We start from the raw sequence: 23,532 nt of genomic DNA, 5'->3' as shown, positions 1-23,532 counted from the left end.
CCCGCCTCCTGCCTGTGCCCGCTAATAACTCCTGGCCCCTTTTCCAAGGTGGGAAAAAGCCCAGGCCAGATTCAGTGGGAACCTGGCCAAGGAAGAAGAGCCCTCACCATACCTCCACCAGCTTCTGCTCCCACACGTCGATCTTGAAGGTGTCACTCTCGGTGAAAGCTGTGCAGGTGAGGAAGGGAATCGTTCAGGGCCAAGGTGCGCAACAGATATTATGGGTGGCCTTAGATGGCTCTGTGGAGAAGGGGCCTTCCTTTCCAGCATAGGCTCAATGCTGATGGCACTCTACAAGCTTATGGCTCAAGGATTTACAAAGTCAGAGCTCAAACGTCCAACGTGCCCGCTGGACTGTGCAAAATAAATATGCCTGCTGATACAGCAGGCGGACCCTTGGCTGAGCTGCTGTACCAGTCCCACTGGGCTGCACAGGCATTTCACAGCCCGTCCCCGCCTGCCACCCCAGCTTCCTCGGAGCAACCCTGATCCCAAACAGAGGAGGCCCTTTGAATTAGATCAACCCTGTTCCCACGACAAGCGGACTCAGCGCAAGGGTCTCTGGGAGAATGGTGGTTTGTACCTTTGTTTGCCAGTTTCCCCAAGACACAGAGGATGCTACGGTACGGGAGCACCCGGCCTCGGAAGCCCTCCAGGAGCTTGGTCAACACGTCTGCCGGGAAGTGGCTCCACAAGGCCACCAGGATGTCACCAGCCGCGTCCTGATACAGGTCCTGAAGATCCTGCAGCAACCGGGGGGGAGGGGGGGGAGGCAGAAGCGTCACGCTGGGGGCAATCTGAGAGTTGCACGCACTGCCGGCACCGGCAGCACCCGCCTCTCGTGTCTGCTCTTGCCAGCAATGGCTTCTCCTGAGCAACGGAGTCGGGTGGAACGTGGCACAGCAATAGCCACAGCGCCGCTCCTCTGAGTGGACGGGACTCTTGCCCTGCTGGAGTGGTGGAGTCACACTAGCCTATTCCTTTCCTAACCACATTCTTAGGCTACCCAATTATCAAAACATATTTTATTGGCTTACAATAAAAGATGAAACTATCAAATATACCAAGAAGACTAGAAAGCCATAAAATCTAACACAGCCTATAACCAGTCACTATAGCAAACTCACCAGAAATTTCAAAACTTCAGAAAAGTTTTGAAAAAACCAAAAGTGGTTTTTTTTTTTTAACATTAGAAGCTTAAAAAGTTTTGAGGCAAAAGCACAACATAGGTGCCAGGCAGGAATTTGGGAAAGGGATTCCCTAACTTGGTGTCACCACTGAAAATAGACACTTGCCCGGGGGGGGTGGGGGAAGGGGGGCACTGATGCCCGGAAGCCCCAGAAGCTCCGCTGCTTTGCTTGGGAGTGAACAGAGCCTATCAGCCGGCCTGCGACCCAGCGGCGCTTTGGAAGGGTCGGCCCACTCTGGCTGGAAAAGGCGGCACCTCAGGCTTAGGAGGAGGGTCCCTGGAGAAAGGCTGGCCGGCAGGTGCTGCCCCTTTCTGCACGGTGGCTTTGGCCTGATTCCCCGCTCGAGCAATGACTGAAACTCCATCCAGACAAGACAGAGGTGCTCTGGGTCAGTCGAAGCGAGGGGCCCTGAGCTCTGGGGAGCCCCATCAGTCCCGTCTCCCCATGACTGTACGTCTCACTGGGCAGGGAGGGCAGGAAGCAACGACCGGCCCTGACTGGGTATTCCTGGGGGAGGCACCAGCTCACAGGCACGGAATGCCCTCCATGAGCCTCTGGAGAAGAACTTCTTCATACAGCACACAAAGTCAATTGTGGACGTTGCTATCACAAGTTGTAGTGATGGCCTGCCAACTTGCATGTCTTGAAATCCATGGAGGAGGAGGAAGAGGAGGAGGAGGAGGAGGCAGAGGCGGCTATCCATGGCTTGCAGTCAGGATGGCTGCACATTACCTCCAGTACTGGAGGCAGGATTTCTCTCCATCCAGGTTTCTGGGGAATGCAAGTGGGAGGGTGCTATTCACCCGTGTCTTCCTAGCAAGCTTCGCACTGGGGCACCTGGCTGGCCACTGTGCACACCGAATGATGGACTAGACAGGCCTTTGGTCTGATCCAGCATGGCTTTTAAGAACATCATTAGAGGAACTGGCATGAAATAATGGTCAAAATGACCTGGATAGTATTCAAAGAGAGAATGCTGATATAAAGGCCAATCACTCAGGCCAAAAAGATATTTGAGTAATGAACAGGTATGAGGCTGTCTTATTATTCCAGGTCAAAAGTGTACTTAAAATTTCTGCTTATCAATTATTGAGCAAAAAATATTGTGTAAGGAATACACATCAAAAAGCTTGTCTAGAAAAAAATATAGACTGAAGTTTAATTAGCAAATTTTGAGTAAAGGAAATTATCTGGAAGGTATAATTAAAAATTGATGTCATCAAGCCAGAAAGGTGTACGTGAAACACCTATATGAACATTCCAATTTTTAAAGGAATGTTTAACAACAATGAGATGTAAGCCCTAATTTATGGGACAGTTGATAACATTAGTTATGAGGTAACTTCTACACAAAAAATTGTATAAATACATGCTGATTTCAGAATACAGGAGCTTCTTACTAGAAGCATATTGGTTGCAGTAAAAAGATTGGAGTAAAAGGACTTTCAGAGAAAATGCAGCTTCTCAAGAGGGAAGTGGCTGGATGGCTGTGGACTGGCCACGATGTGGCAAAGGGCCTCAAGCTGCTCTCCTTTCGCACCCAATCGCGGGTGTCGATCGCCCCCTGGTGAATCTCAGATATACCTGCTCAAGTTTGGGAAACAAGCTAGTTGGATGGAGCGGGAAGAAGAGCCTCACTCTATATTTCATAGAATCATAGAATAGCAAAGTTGGAAGGGGCCTACAAGGCCATCGAGTCCAACCCCCTGCTCAATGCAGGAATCCACCCTAAAGCATCCCTGACAGATGGTTGTCCAGCTGCCTCTTGAAGGCCTCTAGTGTGGGAGAGCCCACAACCTCACCAGGCAACTGATTCCATTGTCGTACTGCTCTAACAGTCAGGAGGTTTTTCCTGATGTCCAGCTGGAATCTGGCTTCCTTTATCTTGAGCCCGTTATTCCGTGTCCTGCACTCTGGGAGGATCGAGAAGAGATCCTGGCCCTCCTCTGTGTGACAACCTTTTAAGTATTTGAAGAGTGCTCTCATGTCTCCCCTCCATCTTCTCTTCTCCAGGCTAAACATGCCCAGTTCCTTCAGTCTCTCTTCATAGGGCTTTGTTTCCAGACCCCTGATCATCCTGGTTGCCCTCCTCTGAACACACTCCAGCTTGTCTGCGTCCTTCTTGAAGTGTGGAGCCCAGAACTGGACGCAATAGAGAGTAACCAGTACCTCATGTGATTTGGAAGCTATACTTCTATTAATGCAGCCCAAAATAGCATTTGCCTTTCTTGCACCCATATTGCACTGTTGGCTCATATTCAGCTTGTGATCTACAACAATTCCAAGATCTTTCTCGTTTGTAGTATTGCTGAGCCAAGTATCCCCCATCTTGTAACTGCCTTTGGTTTCTATTTCCTAAATGTAGAACTTGGCATTTGTTCCTATTAAATTTCATTCTGTTGTTTTCAGCCCAGCACTCTAGCCTATCAAGATCACGTTGAAGTTTGTTTCTGTCTTCCAGGGTATTAGCTATCCCACCCAATTTGGTGTCATCTGCAAATTTGATAAGCGTTCCCTGCACCTCCTTGTCCAAATCATTAATAATTTTTTTGAAGAGCACTGGGCCCAGGACTGAGCCCTGCGGTACCCCACTCGTTGCCTCTCCCCAGTTTGAGAAGGTTCCATTGATAAGTACTCTTTGAGTCCGATTCTGTAGCCAACTGTGAACCCACCTAATAGTTGTTGCATCTAGCCCGCTTTTAGCTAGTTTGTTAATCAGAATATCATGGGGCACTTTGTCAAAAGCTTTGCTGAAGTCAAGATATATGACATCCACAGCATTCCCACAGTCCACAAGGGAGGTTACCCGATCAAAAAAAGAGATCAAATTAGTCTGACAGGACTTGTTCCTGACAAATCCATATTGGCTTCTAGTGATCACCGCATTGATTTCAAGGTGTTTACAGATTTTCTTTATAAACTGCTCCAGAATTTTCCCAGGGATGGATGTCAGACTGGCTGGTCTGTAGTTCCCAGGTTCCTCCTTTTTGCCCTTTTTGAAGATAGGGACAACGTTAGCCCTCCTCCAGTCGTCCGGCACCTCACCCATCTTCCATGATTTTGCAAAGATAATAGACAAAGGTTCTGAGAGTTCTTCCGCTAGCTCCTTCATTACTCTAGGATGCAGTTCATCGGGCCCTGGAGATTTGAACTCATTCAAGGAAATTAGGTGTTCTTTGACCATTTGTTTATCAATCTCAAATTGCAATCCTGCCCCCTCAACTTCTGCCTCACTTTCTCCAGGGGGGTCATAGACCCGCTTTTGGGAGAAGACAGAGGCAAAGTAGGAATTGAGCACTTCAGCCTTTTCTTTGTCGTCTGTTATCAATTTGCCATCCTTTGTCGTCTGTTATCAATTTGCCATAAGCAGTTGAACCACCATTTCTTTCCTCTGTCTTTTACTACTCACATATCTGAAGAAAGCCTTTTTATTGCTTTTAGCATCCCTCGCTAATCTCAGCTCATTCTGAGCTTTAGCCTTCCTGACGTCATTTCGGCACTTCTGCGCCACTTGTCTGTACTCTTCTTTTGTAGCCTGGCCTTCCTTCCACTTCCTATATGTATCCTTTTTTGTTTTTAGGTCATCTCTAAGCTTTTTGTGGAGCCACATTGGTTTCCTCTGTTGTCTTCTATCTTTTCCCCTTGTTGGAATTGTTTGTAACTGTGCCTTTAAAATTTCATTTTTTAGATACTCCCACCCATCCTGCACTCCCTTTCTCATTAGGCTCATTTGCCACGGGACCTTAGTTATCATAGTTCTGAGTTTATTAAAATCAGCTTTCCTAAAATCCAGAGTACGTGTATGCCTACACTCAACTTTTGTCTCCTTCATAATCAAGATTTCAAGTATGACGTGGTCACTTTCCCCCAGAGTTCCCGTAACTGCCACTTTATCCACTAAGTCATCCCTATTGGTCAATATCAAGTCAAGGATTGCCGATCCTCTAGTTCCTTCCTCCACTTTCTGTAGGAGAAAGCTATCACCCATACATGTCAGGAATTTCTTGGAAGGGCCACTTTTGGCATCTGTTTTGTCATCTTGGCTCTTACCGTGGTCCTCAGCATATCTTCAGCGGCCAGTTTGATGAGGACGTTAGCCAGTTTGTAGTCTATGCTACTGGCTGACTTGATCACAGCTTGCAGGATCTGATTAATGCACAAGCGATGCTTTGGAGAAATCTACAGAATGGAAGGGAACACAAAAGGGAAACAACAGGGTTATGTGAAGTGCTGTGGGTGGGGACACACAGACACACAGACACACAGAAGGTACAGCATCGGTCTGAGCACAAGCCTTATTATTATTATTATTATTATTATTATTATTATTATTATTATTATTTTATTACATTTCTATACTGTCCAATAACTAAAGCTCTCTGGGGGTTCACATGATAAAATGCAAATATTAAAACCTTAAAATGCAACATGATACAACTTTCAAACATTTGAAGAATTTCCAAATCAATGCACACAGAGGATAAACCAAAGAGCCCCAATGTGAGCATAAACCTCATAGTATCACAGATAACTGAACCATAACAGTTGAAAGGGGCCTTGGTGGCCATCTAGTCCAACCCCCTGTTCAACACAGGCAATCTTCATCCGAAATCTACCCTCCTGTAACTTAGACCTGTTAGATCGAGTTCTGTCCTCCGGAGCATCAGAGAACAGAGTCCCAGCTGCATTCAGGTCTTTGAAGACCGTGCTATCCTGCCACCCTCCCCCCCCCCCTGCAAGCTAAACATACCCAGTTCTTTCCACCTTGCCTCCTAGGACTTGTTTCCTAACCCTCTGGTCTTTCCCCCATGGTCTCAGCATGGTCCATTGGCCACTGATCTTGCCAACATGCCTCTCCTTAAATCGCTACACAGGCTCCCTGTCTGCTGCCGGATCCAGCCCAAACCCTTTGCCCTGACCTCCAAGGCCATGCATGGCCTAACCCCCACCCCACCATCTCTCCCACTGTCTCTCTTTCAGGCATGCCTGTGAAGGTCTCTCCCTCAGCTGTCCAAAGGTCTCCTGCTGCTGCCTCAAAAGACCCTACCCTTTCTCCCTCTGTGTCCTGTCTTACGCCTGGAGTTGCCCCCACTCTTAAGAACACTTAAGAGATACCACCACTGTTGCTTCCTTTTATGGATGGTTTCCTCCCAGGGCAAATAGCGCTCCTGTCCCTCTGATTCAGATCAGGACTATGATGAAGTCAAACTGTGAAGGCCCCACCTAGCATGGTTCCAACTGGGCTCTCCTTCTTCCCACAGCTTTTATTTATTTGGGGTGTGTTTTGTGTTTTTTAAATCAAGCAAAATCTAATGATGCACACAGAATCAAGGAACAGTAGAGTCGGAAGGGGCCTATAAGGCATCACCTTATGTCTAGCTTGTAATATCCGGTTCTTTTCTTGTTCGGGGCTTGCAGGACTGGGCACAGCAAGCCATGGATGAGTCCCACCCCTTTACTGGTCTGAAAGGTTTTACTCTAATATGGAATTTTGAACTTAAAGAATGGAGCTGGGTTATTATGGTCTTGAGTAACAGCTGATGCTTTGATGGATTCGCCCCCCGCCCCCAAACAGCTGCACGTATTGGCCGCATGCAAGCAAACTCCTCGCGCTGAGTTTAGCTACTCTGCTGGCCTGGAGGAGGAGCAGACCCAGAGCCATCCCAGCTGCAATCGATGGTGCTAAGCCAGTGCGCAGGCGCTCTCATGCGCGCATCCCACCCAAACAGGGCCAGCCCTCTCAAGAGGCAGGGTGACCCCCTACGTGGCGGAGCGGGAGGAGCAGCACATGGTGCACTCCCCCTCCCCACCAGGAGGGGTCCCCACTGCTCTTCACTGGAGCGAGGTGGTGGCACTAGCAGGTGGTCCAGAGACCCCCGCCAGCCCTGCTCACCCATGGTGGCCAATACCGTGGCTGGTGAGGCTCCTCCAGCAGCTGCCCACCCTCCTTTTCTCTCTCAGGGCATCCTCCAAGTGAGGCAGAAGGTGGGTGGCTGCTCTGGGGGACCTGCCCCCCTCTGGCTCCTTTTAAGAGCCCACTTGGAGAGAGCCAGTGGGCAGGTGGGTGGGCAGGCAGGCAGGCAGGCGGGCTCTCTGGAGGGCCACTTTGGCTGCAAGAGTGACTGCCGTGGCTCTCCAGGAAGCAGGCGCTTTGGCTCGCTCAGAGGGGTTACATGGAGCCAAAGGGAGGGAGGACAGCCGCTGCAGGGGGGTTGTGACCACAGGGGCAGCCGCTGGGGGTGCCCAGTGGTGCCTCCTCACTTCAGGTGGCGGGAGGGCTTGTGCTTCTGCTGCACCCACACCCTTGCCCAGTGCAGCGGGGCAGCACTCTGGGCATGCCCCGCTCTGAGGAGGGGAAGGGGCTGATTCGGCGCTTCTGCTGCCCCGGTCCTTCATGGGTGGATCAAGGTGTCCCTCTCTAGCTCATTGGACCAGCAGTGGATGCCACAGCCCCTCGGAAAGAGAAGTTTTCATTTGCCCCCACAAGACCTCAGGCACACCAACGCCTTCTGGCAAGAGTGCACAAGGGTAGGTCCCACACCTCGAAACGGGGTTGGACTGATTCTTCTGATCAGCAGGGACACCATCCCAAGCAGATCTCTATGAACTGGTGTGTGTCAGGGGGATTCTCCCATGGGCCGATGAATTCCAGTGAGACCCTGAGCCCAGGACATGTGCTAGTATGATGAAACCGGCTCTACTTCATTAGTGTTACATGGTGGAGCCAGTCGTCCTTAAAACCTGGTTTTGCAGAGCCTGGAAAAACATACTTCTGGGTAGGGATGGGGTAGAACCAAAGTCATCCATGAGAAAGGCTTATTGCCCACTCCTCTCCAGGCTCCCCCTGCTACATTGTAGGAATGGGAATGGGAATGAACTAATGCGGCAGATCTCTAGTTTTATAAACCGGAGATGCGCAGCTGGTAACAGCAAAGTAAAGAATATAAGCTCCCTCCAGAAATGCACAGCATCAGAGAAGCAAAGTAGGACAGCATCAGAGAATCTAAATAACAATGGAATGGGCTAGAAAAAGGACTGATGAGGGTGAAGGGGCAGCCCCACTCCTTGAGTGCACCCTCCACCCCAAATTCGCCCCATGCTAGCAAACTGTCACTGAGTTATAACTTTCTACCTTATTTACTCTAAACAGCAGAGAAGCGAAACGAAGTAACACAACATCAGAGAAGCGAAGTAAGGCAGCCATAAGGAAGTGCCTAATGAAGGCTCCCAATGGAATGGGCTAGGAAAAGGACTGATAAGGGGAGGGGCACCTGCATCCCTTGAACATGTCACAGTCAGGTTACAGAGGCACACCCAGGATTTAATGCAGGCGAGCGGGGGCACATGGCACAGCAAGCGCATGGAAGCTGCTTCAACTAAAAGGAACACAGTGAAATGACTCTGTGATAGTGATACTGTGGTTTTCCAAGGTGGACGCCGCTGGTTGGGTGCGTGCTGGCCACGACATCATGTGGCGCCAAGCACCTCACCATGCACCCAAGCAACCCTATGGACACAGCCCCCCAGTTGCCAAAAAAGAAGCTGACCATCCCTCTTTTTTGAGGGACCTTCCCACTAGATATGGGATAGGAATTGGCCCAAGAGAAAGTCAGGATGAGAACGAAAAACATAGACAGCGAGATGGTTTGAGATGTCATGCGTCTGCCCTCTAATCCCCAATTCACTTTTGAGCAGCATTAAAACAAACAGGCAAAGAACCAGCTGAAAGAGGCCCAAAGAGCGCCAAAGGGGGCCCCTACCTTGTGGATGCTCTGGCGGTACTTGCAGATGGCCCGCAGGACCCCGGCCACCTTGGTCTCAGCCAAGGCACACAGGTTGTCTGTGGACTCTTGCACCAGGGAAGGGCCATTTCCTTCTCTGAGATTCCTCAAGTTGAAAAAACAGATCTGTGATTCTGCCAAAGAGGAAGAACAGAGCTTAGGTCAGCAAATGGTACATACTGTAGCCACCAAGATGAGTAGAGATAGCCTTAACTCTTCCTCCATGAATTTGTCCAGTCCCCTTTTAAAGCCATCCCAATTTGTGGCTATCACGACATCTCATAGTTTAACCATGTGCTGTTTGAAGAAGGCCTTCCTTTGGTCTGTTCAGAATCTCCCACCATCTGGCTTCACTGGATGACCCTGCTGGGTTCTAGTAAAACTTACCCACTTTTCTACACTGCACATACTTAAACACCCCCCTACCATGTTCCCCCTCAATTGCATTTTCCTAAATGAAACAGCCCCAAATATTTTAACTTTTCTCCAGCTCTACAATATTTTTCTTGGGGTGCAGTGACCAGGACATAGTGACCATGTTCGCACCATTATGATAATGCCAGTTTTATTTTCAGTTCCTCTCCTAATAATCCCTAGCATGGAGTCCACCTTTCTTCACAGCTGCTGCACACATCAGGCTGGCATTTTGATTGAGCTTGTCCACCATGACCTGGTCAGTTTCCTGGTCAGTTTCTCCTTTAGTGTCATCTGCAGACTTGGCCCTGCCCTTGCTCACCCCCTTACCCCTGATAATTTGTGAACAAGTTAAAAAGCAAAGGCCCCAACACAGATCCTTGGGGGAGGGGGGACCCCACTGTTTACACACACACACACACACACACACACACACACACACACACACACAGTGTGAAAACTGAGCATTTCTTCTATTCTCTGCTTCCTCATATTTAACTAGACACCAGTCCTTAAGGCAAATACCCGACTGCAAACTGATAGTCAATTTTGCCGTTTCTTTGAGCCACCTTGGAATTTTTTTATGAGTGAATCAATAAACGTTCTATAATCACAAGATTTGCCTTTCTGAATCAGAACAAGCTGAAGGTCTACTTAGCCTAGTATAGAGACACAGGCTACAAAGACAGCATCATGTCTGTGATTTTGTATGGTTCTTTTTTGGGGACCTCTTGAACGACTGCAAATGTGGCGTTATTCTACCACTCTTCTTTAGTAATAAAAAAATCTAGGAGGTTTGTATTGGTTTTAGGTTTGATAGTTGCCACCTTGAATGAATGAATAAATGAATGAATAAAAAGTTACAACTTAGACCTATTGAAAGCAGTAGAACACGTCCAAGTGATCATCATCAGTACCTGTGAGACTGGACCTTCTGTGCAGAGATTGAAATGGGAACTCAAAATCACAGTAGACAAGGGCTGAACCCCAGCCTTGGGCAGAGTGTTTATTAAGACAGAGCCAAATGCCTCTGGCCCAATTGATTCTGGGGTGATAGTCTTGACCAAAGGGGGTGTGTGTGTTGGCAGTTTCTGGTAGCTACAGACCACGTTGACAGTAGGATAGCTAAAAAATGAGGCATGTTTGCTGTGGTGAGATAACTTCTTGACATCCAAAATTCCAGTCTAATTGACTTCTCATCTTTATCCATTTGACCCAAACCCAGGGGAAACCCTGCAATAATGAAAAGACACGGGCGTTTCTGCTAGACTCTCTACTTCCTTTGCCTGCTCCCAAGCACAGCCTGCACCACTGAGCAGCACAGAGCGGTGCAGGGTCCCAGCCAAAGGTCCAATCTTGCTTTGGTGCAGGAACTAATTGGTTGCAAATGCTGCAGCTGGATTACTGACAGGGACTGGGTATGAAACACACATATACGCCAGTCTTGAAACAGCCGCAACGGCTCCTAGACAATTCCCAGGTGCAGTTGTGGTATCAGCCTTATTTCCCCCCTGACAATTTTAATTCTGCTTTCATAGGCTACGTTGCTTGCTGTCTTCTAATTTTTGTTGTTACTGCTCATTGAGTTTGTTATTTTTGACATTCTTATTGTAAGTCGCTCTGAGAACCTCTAGATTGGCACACAGGAGATCAATACATAAATAATGGGGGAAATGATGACTCCTGCTTGTTGCCTCACAGAGGGATCCCGGGCCCTTGGGCTAGCTGAGGCCTCCCGCAGGCCAGGAACTGCCTGCCGCCTTCCTGTTGAACCACTGCCTAACCACGTGGGTGCTCCCTTCCTCTTCCTGTGGGAGCCCTGTGCCCACGATCCTTTAAGCACGGAGCCTCCTTGACCTCTTCTCAGTCCCCACAAGAGTCTCACCATTTTCATCCAGCTCCTCCTTCTGAGGCTTGGCCTTTTCTTTTTGCTGGGAGCTGTCTGTGCTTCTGCTGCACTCCTCTTCATGGTGACAAATCCTGTTCTTCCTATGCCTGACTCTCTTGAAGAATGAGCGGAGCCTGAAACAAAATTGAGACATTAAATAGGCCTTTCTTGGCAAGGGATCACATTTCTAAAAGATTAATTAGAGGTTTCCAAAATCCTCCATGTTGTAAACTGACAGTAAAGGTCATCGTAGCTTTCAAGAGAAACCGAAATAGGCTGGTGGGACTGCAGGGCAGGCAGGCGAACCCAGTAAGGTATCAATACTAATTTATGGAGCCCTCGTTGTTCAGTTGTGCAATAGATGTAAGATCAGGCTAAAGCCATGTTTGTGCTAGGGATGGCCTAGCAAGGGCTGACCAGCATAAACTTCCCCGGTAATGAGGGAGCCAGGTTTGGAGGGCACTATCCCGCTACGTACAATTTTACTTTTGTGGTTCTTGTCATTATTGCAAATCCTTCTCTGTTGTGGCAACCCAGTTATGGAAGGCTCTCCCCTGGGAGGCCCAACTGGTCCAGACGCTAGCTTCGTTTCGGTGCCAAGTTAAAATGTGGCTTTTTATCAGTGCCTTTGAGGGCTAATTTCCCTAAAGCTGCATGCAGTTTTATTTGGGTTTTACTGGTATTTGTTAATGGTTTAATACATGTTTAGCTGTGTAATTTATGTATCGTTTTATACTGTTTGAATTGATATTATCTGTACGCCGCCGAGATCTCAATAATATAGGCTGGGATACAAATATTTTAATACATACATACATAAAGCCCTTCGCTTCTCTCCAAGTAGACCAGCTAGGCCTGAACTTCTACCAATCTGTTCCAGCCAGGATTTTATTTACCGGCTGGGTTCTATGAAGACTGATAACTTTATAGAACCTATCTATAGGGGTGGGGGGACTTATTAATTATAAGGCAGGAAGGCTTAAAACGCAAACTAGTCTAGACTTCAGTGTTTTAGACGCATCAACGCAACTTCACAACCTATCAAACAGATCTTAAACAGAGGTTAACACTCCCCCTTTTTTGTGTGGGCACAGCACACAATCAAGCGTATCTAAATCCTGTTAAAACAAATGGGCTGTAAAGACACCGGATTGTGGCATTTGCTCCACCCAGCAGCAGGGCCTTGCTCCTAATTGTGGGGCTTCCTCCTCTCTCGGCAAGCTCTGCAGGCCCAAAGATTTGTCAGTCATCTAGGATGTAAAACCCGAACCCTGGGGCACACATCACCTTCCACAGAAAGTCATGTTCTCTGGTAAATTTCGTCTTGACTCAACCTTCAATTTCGTCTTGACTCAAAAGCAGAAATTTTCCAGACCTTTGTGGGCAACTCTAGCTCATTACAAGGTGCTTTATGTCATATGTGACATCACAATCACGGCTGAATCCATTCATCACAGTCAGTGTCAGCACTGGCATGACGGCCTGGAAGTCCCAGTTTGCCCAGGCCGAGGGCAGCAGCAGCAGTTGCACCCTTAGGATGCCCCCTGGAGACGGGAAGTCACGTGGAGCACACAGCTGATCCGTGGGTTTGGAGCAGGAAGGGTTCCTGCAAACAATGCAGGGTCACTGGGGGGGATCACACATCTCCACATCTGAGGATTATCATCCTATTTCTACAGAAGTAGTTTTATAATGTGACTGGGCCCAATATGGATCAGCTTGTAAATCCTCTGGTGGTTATTATTATTATTATTATTATTATTATTATTATTATTATTATTATTATTTATATAGCACCATCAGTGTACATTTCCGCAAATCCATTGGACAGGGGATATTCTGAACTGGAAGTGGCATGTTCAAAATCCTGTTCTAATAAACGTTTTTGAAATTCAGCACATTTAAATGGTGGTGCATTATCAGTTTACTATAGCAATAATTTATGGCTGACACGTAATATTTCTGGTTCTCCTTTTTCATTTCTCCATGCCCAATGGTATCCAATTTCCATGCTCATGTATCGATTCCAACAGGGCTTATAGGAATACAAGACACCTGGGAAGCTGCCTTAGACTGAGGCCTTAGCTAGACCTAAGGTTTATCCTGGGATCGTCCCGGGGTCATCCCTGTTCATGTAAATGACACACAGGATATCCCGGGTGCAGGCAGGGATGACCCTGGGACGATCCTGGGATAAACCTTAGGTCTAGCTAAGGCCTGAGTCAGACCCTTGGGTCCAATATCTAGCCCAATATTCTCGACACTGGCCTCATTCAGACAACACGCTAAACCATGCTGCTTAACCACAAAACCTTAACCATTTTGTGATTAATCAGCATGGTTTAGCGTGTTGTCTGAAAGGGGCCATTGATAGGGTTTCCAGCCCTATCTGGAGATGCCGCTGGGGATTGAACCTTGGACTGGCTCTCCCATGAGCCATGTCCCTACATCTTAGACTAAAACACCACTAACCTGCTATCTCTGAAGAGAACCTCATCATTTATGCTAACTTCGTTGCAGCGAATTACAGCAATGGCATTTTCTTGGTTAACACAGCCACATTTCATTGCTTCCATCATTTACTGCAAGGTGGTATTCTGAGCTGGCTGAGCAAAACCCATCCACATTAGGAACATAGGCAGATACCTTAAACCATGTTAGACCACTAGTCCATCTGGCCTTGAGTGCCAAATGTTTTGGGAGAAAAGTGGGGTACAAATGAAATAGAATAATAAACCAATAGTATTGTCCCTATTGACCGGCAGCGGCCTCCAGAGTTTCAGTCGGGGGTCTTTCCTAGCCCTACCTGCGTCTGCTGTGGGGGATTTTGCATGCAAGGTATATGCTTTGCCACTGAGCTAGTCAGAATCATAGAATAGCAGAGTTGGAAGGGGCCTACAAGGCCATCGAGTCCAACCCCCTGCTCAATGCAGGAATACACTCTAAAGCATCCCTGACAGATGGTTGTCCAGCTGCCTCTTGAATGCCTCTAGTGTGGGAGAGCCCACAACCTCCCTAGGTAACTGATTCCACCGTCGCACTGCTCTAACAGTTAGGAAGTTTTTCCTGACGTGCAGCCGGAATCTGGCTTCCTTTAACTTGAGCCCGTTATTCCGTGTCCTGCACTCTGGGAGGATCGAGAAGAAATCCTGGCCCTCCTCTGTGTGACAACCTTTTAAGTATTTGAAGAGTGCTATCATGTCTCCCCTCAATCTTCTCTTCTCTAGGCTAAACATGCCCAGTTCTTTCAGTCTCTCTTCATAGGACTTTGTTTCTAGACCTCTGATCATCCTGGTTGCCCTCCTCTGAACACGCTCCAGCTTGTCTGCATCCTTCTTGAATTGTGGAGCCCAGAACTGGACACAATACTCTAGATGAGGCCTAACCAGGGCCGAATAGAGAGGAACCAGTACCTCACGTGATTTGGAAGCTATACTTCTATCAATGCAGCCCAAAATAGCATTTGCCTTTCTTGCAGCCATATCGCACTGTTGGCTCATATTCAGCTTGTGATCTACAACAATTCCAAGATCTTTCTCGTTTGTAGTATTGCTGAGCCACGTGTCCCCCATCTTGGGCTCCGTGGAGCGCCTTGCTTACAGGTAAAGCTCCAGCCGGCCAGAGGAAGGTGGGGTGTGCTTGCAGTGGGGAGAGAAGACCTTGGGGCTGCAGGAGCCTGGGCTCTGCAGTCTCTTTCCCCCAGCTGCTGAACATCTGCTGACTAGTGCCCCGCCTTGCTTACAGGTAAAGCTCCAGCCGGCCAGAGGCAGCGCCTCGGCGCTGGCGCCGCACTTTGCGTCGCACAGAGGAGCCACCCTGTTTTGGAGAACACCAGCAGACCAGCAACCAACAGCAATTTCTCAAAAAACTTTTAATCAATTTTTAAATAATTTTTAATATGTGCCTGGGGAGCTCTGGGGAATATGGGGGTGCCTGCATAACTGTGGTCACGGGTAGGGGGAGGTATGGTGCTGGGGGAGGAACAGGCCAGATGAGGAGAAGAGGGGACAGATTCCTTACAGCTATCCCCTCTTCTAGTCCTTCCCCCAACCAGATGGTTCCTGGCGGCCTTATCAGCTTGCTCTCGGGTCTGGTGCTGCTGCTGCTGAATGCCAGTCAGTCCAAAACAAAATCTCTCTCATCCATGATCTGATTGTGGATGAGGGGGCTGACCTGGTATGCATCACTGAGACCTGGGTGGGGGAACTGGGAGGGGTTGCTCTCACCCAGCTCTGCCCTCCTGGGTACTCGGTGCAGCACCAGCACAGACTCGAGGGCCGGGGAGGGGGGGTTGCCGTGGTCTATAGGAATACAATCTCCCTCTCTAGGCTTCCTGTTCAGTCGAGTGTTGATCTTGAGTGTCTGTACTGTGTGTTGGGTACTCGAGACAGATTAGGGATTCTGCTGGTGTACCGTCCACCCCGCTGCCCCACAGTCTCCCTGCCTGAGCTGACAGAGGTTGTCTCGGACCTGGTGTTGAGAACCCCCAGGATGGTGGTTCTGGGGGATCTCAACTTCCATGCCGAGGCTGCTGTATCTGGAGCGGCTCAGGACTTCATGGCTGCCATGACAACCATGGGGCTGTCTCAACATGTCATCAGCCCAACACATGCAAAGGGGCACACGCTTGATCTGGTTTTCTCGACTGGACAGGAGGATGGTGATCTGGAAGTGGGGGAACTAACATCTACCCCCTTGTCATGGTCAGATCACTTCCTATTGAGGTTTAGACTCTCGGCGGCCTTTCCCCTCTGCAAGGGTGGGGGGCCTATTAAAATGGTCCGCCCCCGGAGGCTAATAGACTCCGATGGATTCCAGAGGGCTCTGGGGGATTTTCCTGCTGATATGGCCAGTGCTCCTGTCGAAGCCCAGGTCGCTCTGTGGAATGCAGAGATGACTCGGACGGTTGACACGATCGCGCCCAAACGTCCTCTCTCTCTGAGCAGAGCCCGGTCAGCTCCTTGGTATACACCTGAGCTGAGGGCGATGAAGCAAGAGGGGAGACGGCTAGAACGCAGGTGGAGGAAGACTCGTGCTGGGTCTGATCGAACATGGGTTAGAGCTCACTATCGAGCCTACTCTGTGGCGGTGAGGGTGGCAAAGAGGCAGTTCTTTTCCACCAGCATTGCGTCTTCTCAGTGTCGTCCGGCGGAGCTTTTCCGGGTGGTTTGCAGCCTGTTACACTCTGGGCCAGGGCGAGAGATGGTGAAACCCTCGGTAGCACGCTGTGACGAGTTTGCATGGCACTTTGAAGATAAAGTTGCTCAGATTCGTCATGAATTGGACACCACACTTAATGCAGCTCCACTAGTAGAGGCGTTCAGAGCGCCGTCCGGTTCAGTTTTATTGGATGAGTTTCAGTTATTGAGGCCCGAGGATGTGGACAAGGTGCTTGGCCAAGTCCGGTCGACCACTTGTGTGCTTGACCCTTGCCCCTCGTGGCTCATTACATCAAATAAGGAGGGGATCGCCGGCTGGGTCCAGGAGGTTGTAAATGCCTCCTTGAGAGAGGGAGTGGTGCCGGCCTCTTTAAAAGAAGAAGAAGAAGCCTGAAGAAGCCTAATCTGAACCCGGAAGATGTTAACAACTACAGGCCGGTGGCTAATATCCCTTTCCCGGGCAAGGTGCTTGAGCGGGTGGTTGCAGGACAACTCCAGGCACTCTTGAATGAAACGGATTATCTAGATCCATTTCAATCGGGTTTCAGGCCTGGTTTTGGAACGGAAACTGCCTTGGTCGCCCTGTGGGATGACCTCTGTCGGGAGAGATACAGGGGGAGTGCGACCCTGTTGGTTCTCCTGGACCTCTCAGCGGCCTTCGATACCATCGACCATGGTATCCTTCTGGATAGGTTATCTGAGCTGGGAGTTGGAGGTACTGCGTTGCAGTGGTTCCGCTCCTACTTGGATGGCCGATTCCAGAAGGTGGTGCTGGGGGATTATTGCTCTGTGCCATGGCTCCTAAGCCATGGGGTTCTGCAGGGCTCTATCTTATCCCCTATGCTGTTTAACATATACATGAAGCCGCTGGGGGAGGTTATCCAGAGATGTGGACTGAGGTGTCATCAATATGCGGATGATACCCAGCTCTACCTTTCCTTTTCATCAAACCCAGGTGAGGCAGTGACTGTTCTGAACCAGTGCCTGGGCACGGTAATGGACTGGATGAGGGTTAACAAACTGAGACTCAATCCAGACAAGACGGAGGTACTGTTAGCGGGTGGTTCATCTGTCCGGCGAGGTGATGTTTGTCCTGTCCTGGACGGGGTTGCACTCTCCCTAAAGGATCGGGTCTGTAGTTTGGGGGTGCTCTTGGATCCAGAACTGTCACTTGAGGCACAGGTGAACTCAGTGGCAAAGATCACCTTTTATCAGCTTAGGTTGATATACCAACTACGCCCTTATCTGGACAGAGATAGCCTAGCTACAGTTATCCATGCTCTGGTGATAACCTCTCGCTTGGATTACTGCAATGCGTTATACGTGGGGATGCCTTTGAAAACGGTCCGGAAGCTTCAGCTGGTACAAAATAGGGCAGCAAGGTTATTAACAGGGACTGGCCGGTGAGATCACATTATGCCAGTCCTTTTCCAGCTTCATTGGCTGCCAGTCCAGGTCCGGGCCCGATTCAAAGTGCTGGTATTGACATTTAAAGCCCTAAACGGTTTGGGGCCAGGTTATCTGAAGGAACGCCTCCTCCCATATGTACCTACCCGGACCTTAAGATCATCTACAGGGGACCTTCTCCGTGAGCCCTGCCAAAGGAAGTGAGGCAGGTGGCTACTAGGAGGAGGGCTTTCTCCGCTGTGGCACCCCGGTTGTGGAACGAGCTCCCCAGAGAGGTTCGCCTGGCGCCTACACTGTACTGCTTTCGTCGCCAGCTGAAGACCTTTTTATTCACTCAGAATTTTAACACTTAATTTTAACTTAAATTTAAATTTTACTGTTTTAACTTTGTATTTTAATCTTATATCAACTTTGCTGTGTGGTTTTATCCTGGTTGTGCTTTTTATACTGTGTTTCGTAATTGTGTTTTAACCTGTTGGGTGTTTTATTGTGGTTTTAATTTTTGTGAACCGCCCAGAGAGCTTCGGCTATTGGTCGGTATAAAAATGTAATAAATAAAAATAAAATAAATAAATAATAAAAATGTTGAAGAGCACTGGGCCCAGGACTGAGCCCTGCGGCACCCCACTCATTGCCTCTCCCCAGTTTGAGAAGGTTCCATTGATAAGTACTCTTTGAGTCCGATTCTGTAGCCAACTGTGGATCCACCTAATAGTTGTTCCATCTAGCCCACTTTTAGCTAGTTTGTTAATCAGAATGTCATATGGTACTTTGTCAAAAGCTTTGCTGAAGTCAAGATATATGACGTCCACAGCATTCCCACAGTCCACAAGGGAGTCCTATCAAAAAATGAGATCAAATTAGTCTGACAGGATTTGTTCCTGACAAATCCATGTTGGCTTCTAGTATATATGTGCTGTCCAGTTCTGTATTATGGCATAAGCTTTCCTGGACTACAGCTCACTTCATCAGAGACTTGGAGTATTGAGATATCAAATATATAAATATACGCACATGGTTTCAGAGGAGAGGACAATCCTTAGTGCAAATGCTTAGGCTTTGCACTAAGCATCTTTGTAAAATAGATATCACAATGATAAATTGTGCTTCGGCTATTGGACAATATAGAAATGAAAATAATAATAATTATAATGAAGATGATGATGATAAAAGTACTATTTCCTTCTTAACCTTTGAATTGAGCCTCTAGCCTACAAAAACCCATAACTGAAATTGTATTAGCAATTGTATTACCTGAGGTCATATATGAAACTCTGGGTTATGCTTAAACTGCAATAGACATGTCAGACATGGAGTGTCTAACAAAATTCCACCGTCGTTCCTTTGAGGAAAAAAATGGCTTTTTCCTTGGACTTCCATCTACAGACCTTCATACTGGAATCAGTCTCTTGCATGAAATGCTTTCAGCCACATTCACAGCACAGTCAAGCTTAAAACTGTGGTTCTTTTATTTTCTTTTAAAAACTCCAGTCACCTTCAGCTTATATGAAGTCTCCATGTTCACTCCTGGTACCGTGTTATGCTATTATCACGTGAGCATTGCTTTTGTGAAGGCAGGCACTTCGTAAGCAAATGCTGATTTTGAAAAGATGAAACACTGCAAGTTGTACAAGTTGCTCTCTTGACTCTTCCTCCTCTCCCTGGTCACTCAGCCAACTGCCAATGGAACCCTCTTCCTAGGTGGAATGCTGGGGGCACGCCGGTCGTTATAGAAGTTGCCCTTCTTTGTCCTCCTCCTCCTTCTGTGTTTTAGGGCAGGGATGGGAAGCAGCAAGTAGGTCACCATGTTAGACAAAGGTTCTTCCGCCCAGGGGTGAGATCTAATTAGCCCCAAAGCACGACTCCACTTTCACAATGACAGAGGGTTCAAAAAGCATTTTATTGATTTAAATCAAGATCTGAGCTCTAAAAGGCAAGTGGTCAGACAAAGAAAAGGAGGGGGCGGAGCCTGGCAGCCATGGAACTGGTAAGGGAATTGTGAAGCTCAAACCGGCCAAACCGGGAAAGTCAATTATCTTGTTTAAAAGCACATAAGTCTCAGATGAGCATGTTGGAAAAGGACTATGAATATTAATTGTCAGTGTTATTGATGTTTGCGAGAGTTGAAATGATGTAAGGAGTGGAGGAACTGATGTGATAAAGCAGTGTCTCTGAGCGTTTCGGAGTGGAAAGCGAAAGTAAACTGCGTATGTGCTGGACTGTGCTGGATTGTGCACTGCAGTAATTGCGTGTTATTTTTAGAACTTTCCCAGCGAACGCTGACTTGATTTATGGTGAATTTCACTCCTTGCTGGAAAAGAGAGAGCAATTAATTATTGGAACTACAGAAAGATAAAAGCAGCCCGGGCAAGGACTGTGTTAATCCGGGACATTAAGAAAGAGATTCATAAGGAGTGGGGAAATTGATTTTGAAGCAGCATCTGGAGAGGGGGCTAAGCTGTTTGGAACAGTTTGGAACCCTAACTGTTGGAGCTCCCCCAGCGAATGCTGACTTGATTTATGGTGGATCTCACCCTTTGTTGGAGAAGAGAGAGTTGTAAATTCCCGGGAACTACAGAGAGAGAAAAATACCCCGGGCAAGGAAGAAGAGCCAGGACATTAAGAAAGAGATTTATGCCCTATGTCGAACATTAAAAAAAAAATTAAAACCGAATTTTCAAAAGTTACCTGGTCAAGGAAACGACCCAGTAATCACAACCTCCCCCACCTTGAGAAATTGGCCTTGGAAGAAGAGCAGGGAGAGACAGAGATAGCAGCGGCAGACCCTACAATGGCGGAAGGTGGCAAGGCACCAGTTGGCAAGGAGCCAGCCACCATGGCTGAAATCAAAAGTTTCATAGTAGAGAATAATGAGACTATTTTTAAGAGAATCGATCAACAGGCTGAGAGATCAGATAAACGAATGGCAGTGCTGGCTGATAAGATTGCTCAGAACGTTAAGAGCATAAAAAATCTGGAGGTAGGGGTAAATTTCCTGGAGAAAAGACAGAATGTTCATGAAAAAACCTCTAATGTCCAATTTCAGGACCATGAATTAAGGCTGATCCAATTAGAAGATTACAATCGTCGTTCATCAATTCGTATTAAACATCTGATTCAATCACAAGAAGATTTGAGAGGCATAATTCTGCAATGGTTCAAAGATATGATGCCTGATTTGGAAATAGAGGACTGTGATTTAAACAGAATTCATAGAGTGGGGGAACAAAATTACAAGGGAGCGACTAGAGATATTCTGGTAAAATTTGGCAGTTACTACAAGAAAGAGCAAGTTATGAAGAAATTGAGATCCATGGCCCTGCTACAATATAAAGACAAAACAGTGCAAATTTACAACGATCTTTGTCAGCATACACTTAATTGGAGACGTAGTGTTAAGCCGATAACGGAAATATTAGTGAAAAAAGCAATAAGATATGCTTGGGGTTACCCTGTATTTTTAAGATTTACATATGGTGAGAGGCAGCACAGAGTAACCTCTTTGGATCAGGGCAAGGAGCTGCTGAAGAGTTTGGGTCTGTATGATGATGCTAGTTTGACTGAAACAGGCGGGGAGGGAAGTGAGGCAGGGGCATCTGATAATTGTAGACAGAATTGATAAAATATAGAGACCTTGCTGGCCAGGCGAAGCACTGCCTCCCCCCCTCCCCCCTAAAAGTAGATGGCCGGAGTGATAGACTTACGGGGATTTGGGAGGGGAGAGGTGGGGGGTGGGGGGTAGGGGGGAAGAAGCGGGTTGGAGTATGGGATTGGAGGTTTTTTATGGTATTTGTGTCTTTATATATGTGAATTTGAGTTACAGAGCACAAGGGATCGAAAGAGATATCAAAAGGGTGACCATGGATAAAAAAATAAAAGTATCAACGCTCAATGTTAAAGGTTTGGGGGCAGTCGTGAAAAGGAGGAGAATTGAACAATGTTAAATAAAGAAGGATCTGACATTATTATGTGGCAAGAAACACATCAAGGGTTCGAGAACGCAAATATGATAAGGACAAAGTGGTCAGTTTATTATGAAAAGTCATTGGGGACTTCAAAAAAAATGGAGTGGCCACTTTGATTTCAAAAAAAGTGGATTTATATTAGAAACTATAAAGAAGGACGGTAGTGGTAGATACCTTATGATAAAAGGCAAAATTGAAGGAAAAGTATATACATTAATTAATGTTTATGCCCCAAATGTTTATAAAGTTTTTTATAAAATTATTTAAAGAAATAGAAGAATTTAAGGAGGGGTATGTCATCTTAGCTGGGGACTTTAATATGGTTATGGATAATAGATGGGACAGGTCAAACCTCACTAACGTTTATTTATTTATTTTATTTATGTATGGATTTTTATGCTGCCATTCAGCCAAAAAAGGCTCTCACGGCGGCTTACAAAAGTATTTCTTGACAAGAGAAAAGAGAAATAATATCACTATAATGAATAAATTAGTAAAAGAAAATGATTATGTGGATTGTTGGCGTTTACTTAATGGGGCAAAGCCTGGGTTTTCATATTATTCCCCAGTTCATCATACATACTCTAGGATAGACTATATATTTGTCTCGAAAGAGTTTGCAACTAGGGTATGTAAAATGGGGGTAATAAAGGTAACAGATCACGCATTGTTAAGTTTAGAGTTTACAATTAAGAAGAATTATAAAGAAGCATATAGGTGGAAATTGAATACAAAAATTTTGAAATTGTCAGAGTCCTGGGAAATTAATGAAAAGGGAGGAACAGAAGGGTCGGTGGTTTGGGACACCATGAAGGCTGTAGCAAGAGGAATTTGTATTAGAGAAATGTGTAATTTAAAAAGACAACAATATGCAGAGCAGGAGAAGTTAGGGACAGAGATTAGGAGTCTGGAGGAAGAATATTGGCAGGGTAAAAATAAATATAAATTAATAGAAATACAACCTCAGAAAAAGGAGTTAGAGAATATAAATATAGAACAGGTTCAGAAAAACATAATTTATATGAAAAGGGAGTATTTCGAAAATAGCAATAGAAATTCTAGATTGCTTGCCAGACTCACACAAAAAGAAAAAGCGAGAAATGGGATAGGAGCATTGAAGGATAAACAAGGGAATTATTGTCATACAATGAAGGATAAAATAAAAAAAATTCAGGAATTTTATCAAGAACTATATAAGGGGAAAGATATCCAAAAAAAGAAGTTGGAAGATTATATAGAAAGGTATATAAAGAAGAGAATAAAAATAGAACATAAAGAGCTAATGGAGAAGGTAATAACTCAAAGAGAGGTTGAAGAAGTAATAGACAACTTGCAAGTGGGTAAATCACCGGGAGCAGATGGTCTAGGATCAGAATATTATAAGGTTTTCAAAGGGTTTTTAGTACCGAAATTATTGAAACTTTATAACGCTATATTGCAAGGAGAGAAGACGCCAGAATCATGGGAACATTCATTGATAATATTAATTCCAAAACCAGATAAAGATTTGACTGTCCCTGATTCATATAGACCTATTTCACTAATAAATCAAGATGCTAAAAAAATTTCATCAATTTTGGCAAAACGGTTAAATAAATTTATATCGGAATACATAGGAGAAGGCCAATGTGGATTTGTGGCGGGTAGACAGATGCACAATTTAGTGGGAAGAGTTTTAAATGTAATATATGAGATAAAAAAATCTAAGATTAAGGCAGGAATTTTGGC

General features: G+C 46.6%; 1 protein-coding gene across 1 annotated transcript in view; it reads right to left on the bottom strand.

Moving 5' to 3' along the window:
- Window positions 1-23,532, bottom strand: part of LOC134411230 (maestro heat-like repeat family member 5) — a 126,730-nt gene that overhangs the window by 53,497 nt on the left and 49,701 nt on the right. The window contains exons 5-10 of the mRNA XM_063144944.1: window positions 12,675-12,817; window positions 11,271-11,388; window positions 8,951-9,105; window positions 5,241-5,369; window positions 584-743; window positions 113-168 (exon numbers count right to left, since the gene is read on the bottom strand). Coding sequence (XP_063001014.1) covers window positions 113-168; window positions 584-743; window positions 5,241-5,369; window positions 8,951-9,105; window positions 11,271-11,388; window positions 12,675-12,817 — 761 coding nt within the window. The remainder of the gene's footprint in view (window positions 1-112; window positions 169-583; window positions 744-5,240; window positions 5,370-8,950; window positions 9,106-11,270; window positions 11,389-12,674; window positions 12,818-23,532) is intronic.

This window comes from Elgaria multicarinata, chromosome 19 (genome assembly GCF_023053635.1).
Source record: "Elgaria multicarinata webbii isolate HBS135686 ecotype San Diego chromosome 19, rElgMul1.1.pri, whole genome shotgun sequence".
NCBI lineage: Eukaryota > Metazoa > Chordata > Lepidosauria > Squamata > Anguidae > Elgaria > Elgaria multicarinata.
This window is presented reverse-complemented; position numbering and strand designations above follow the sequence as displayed.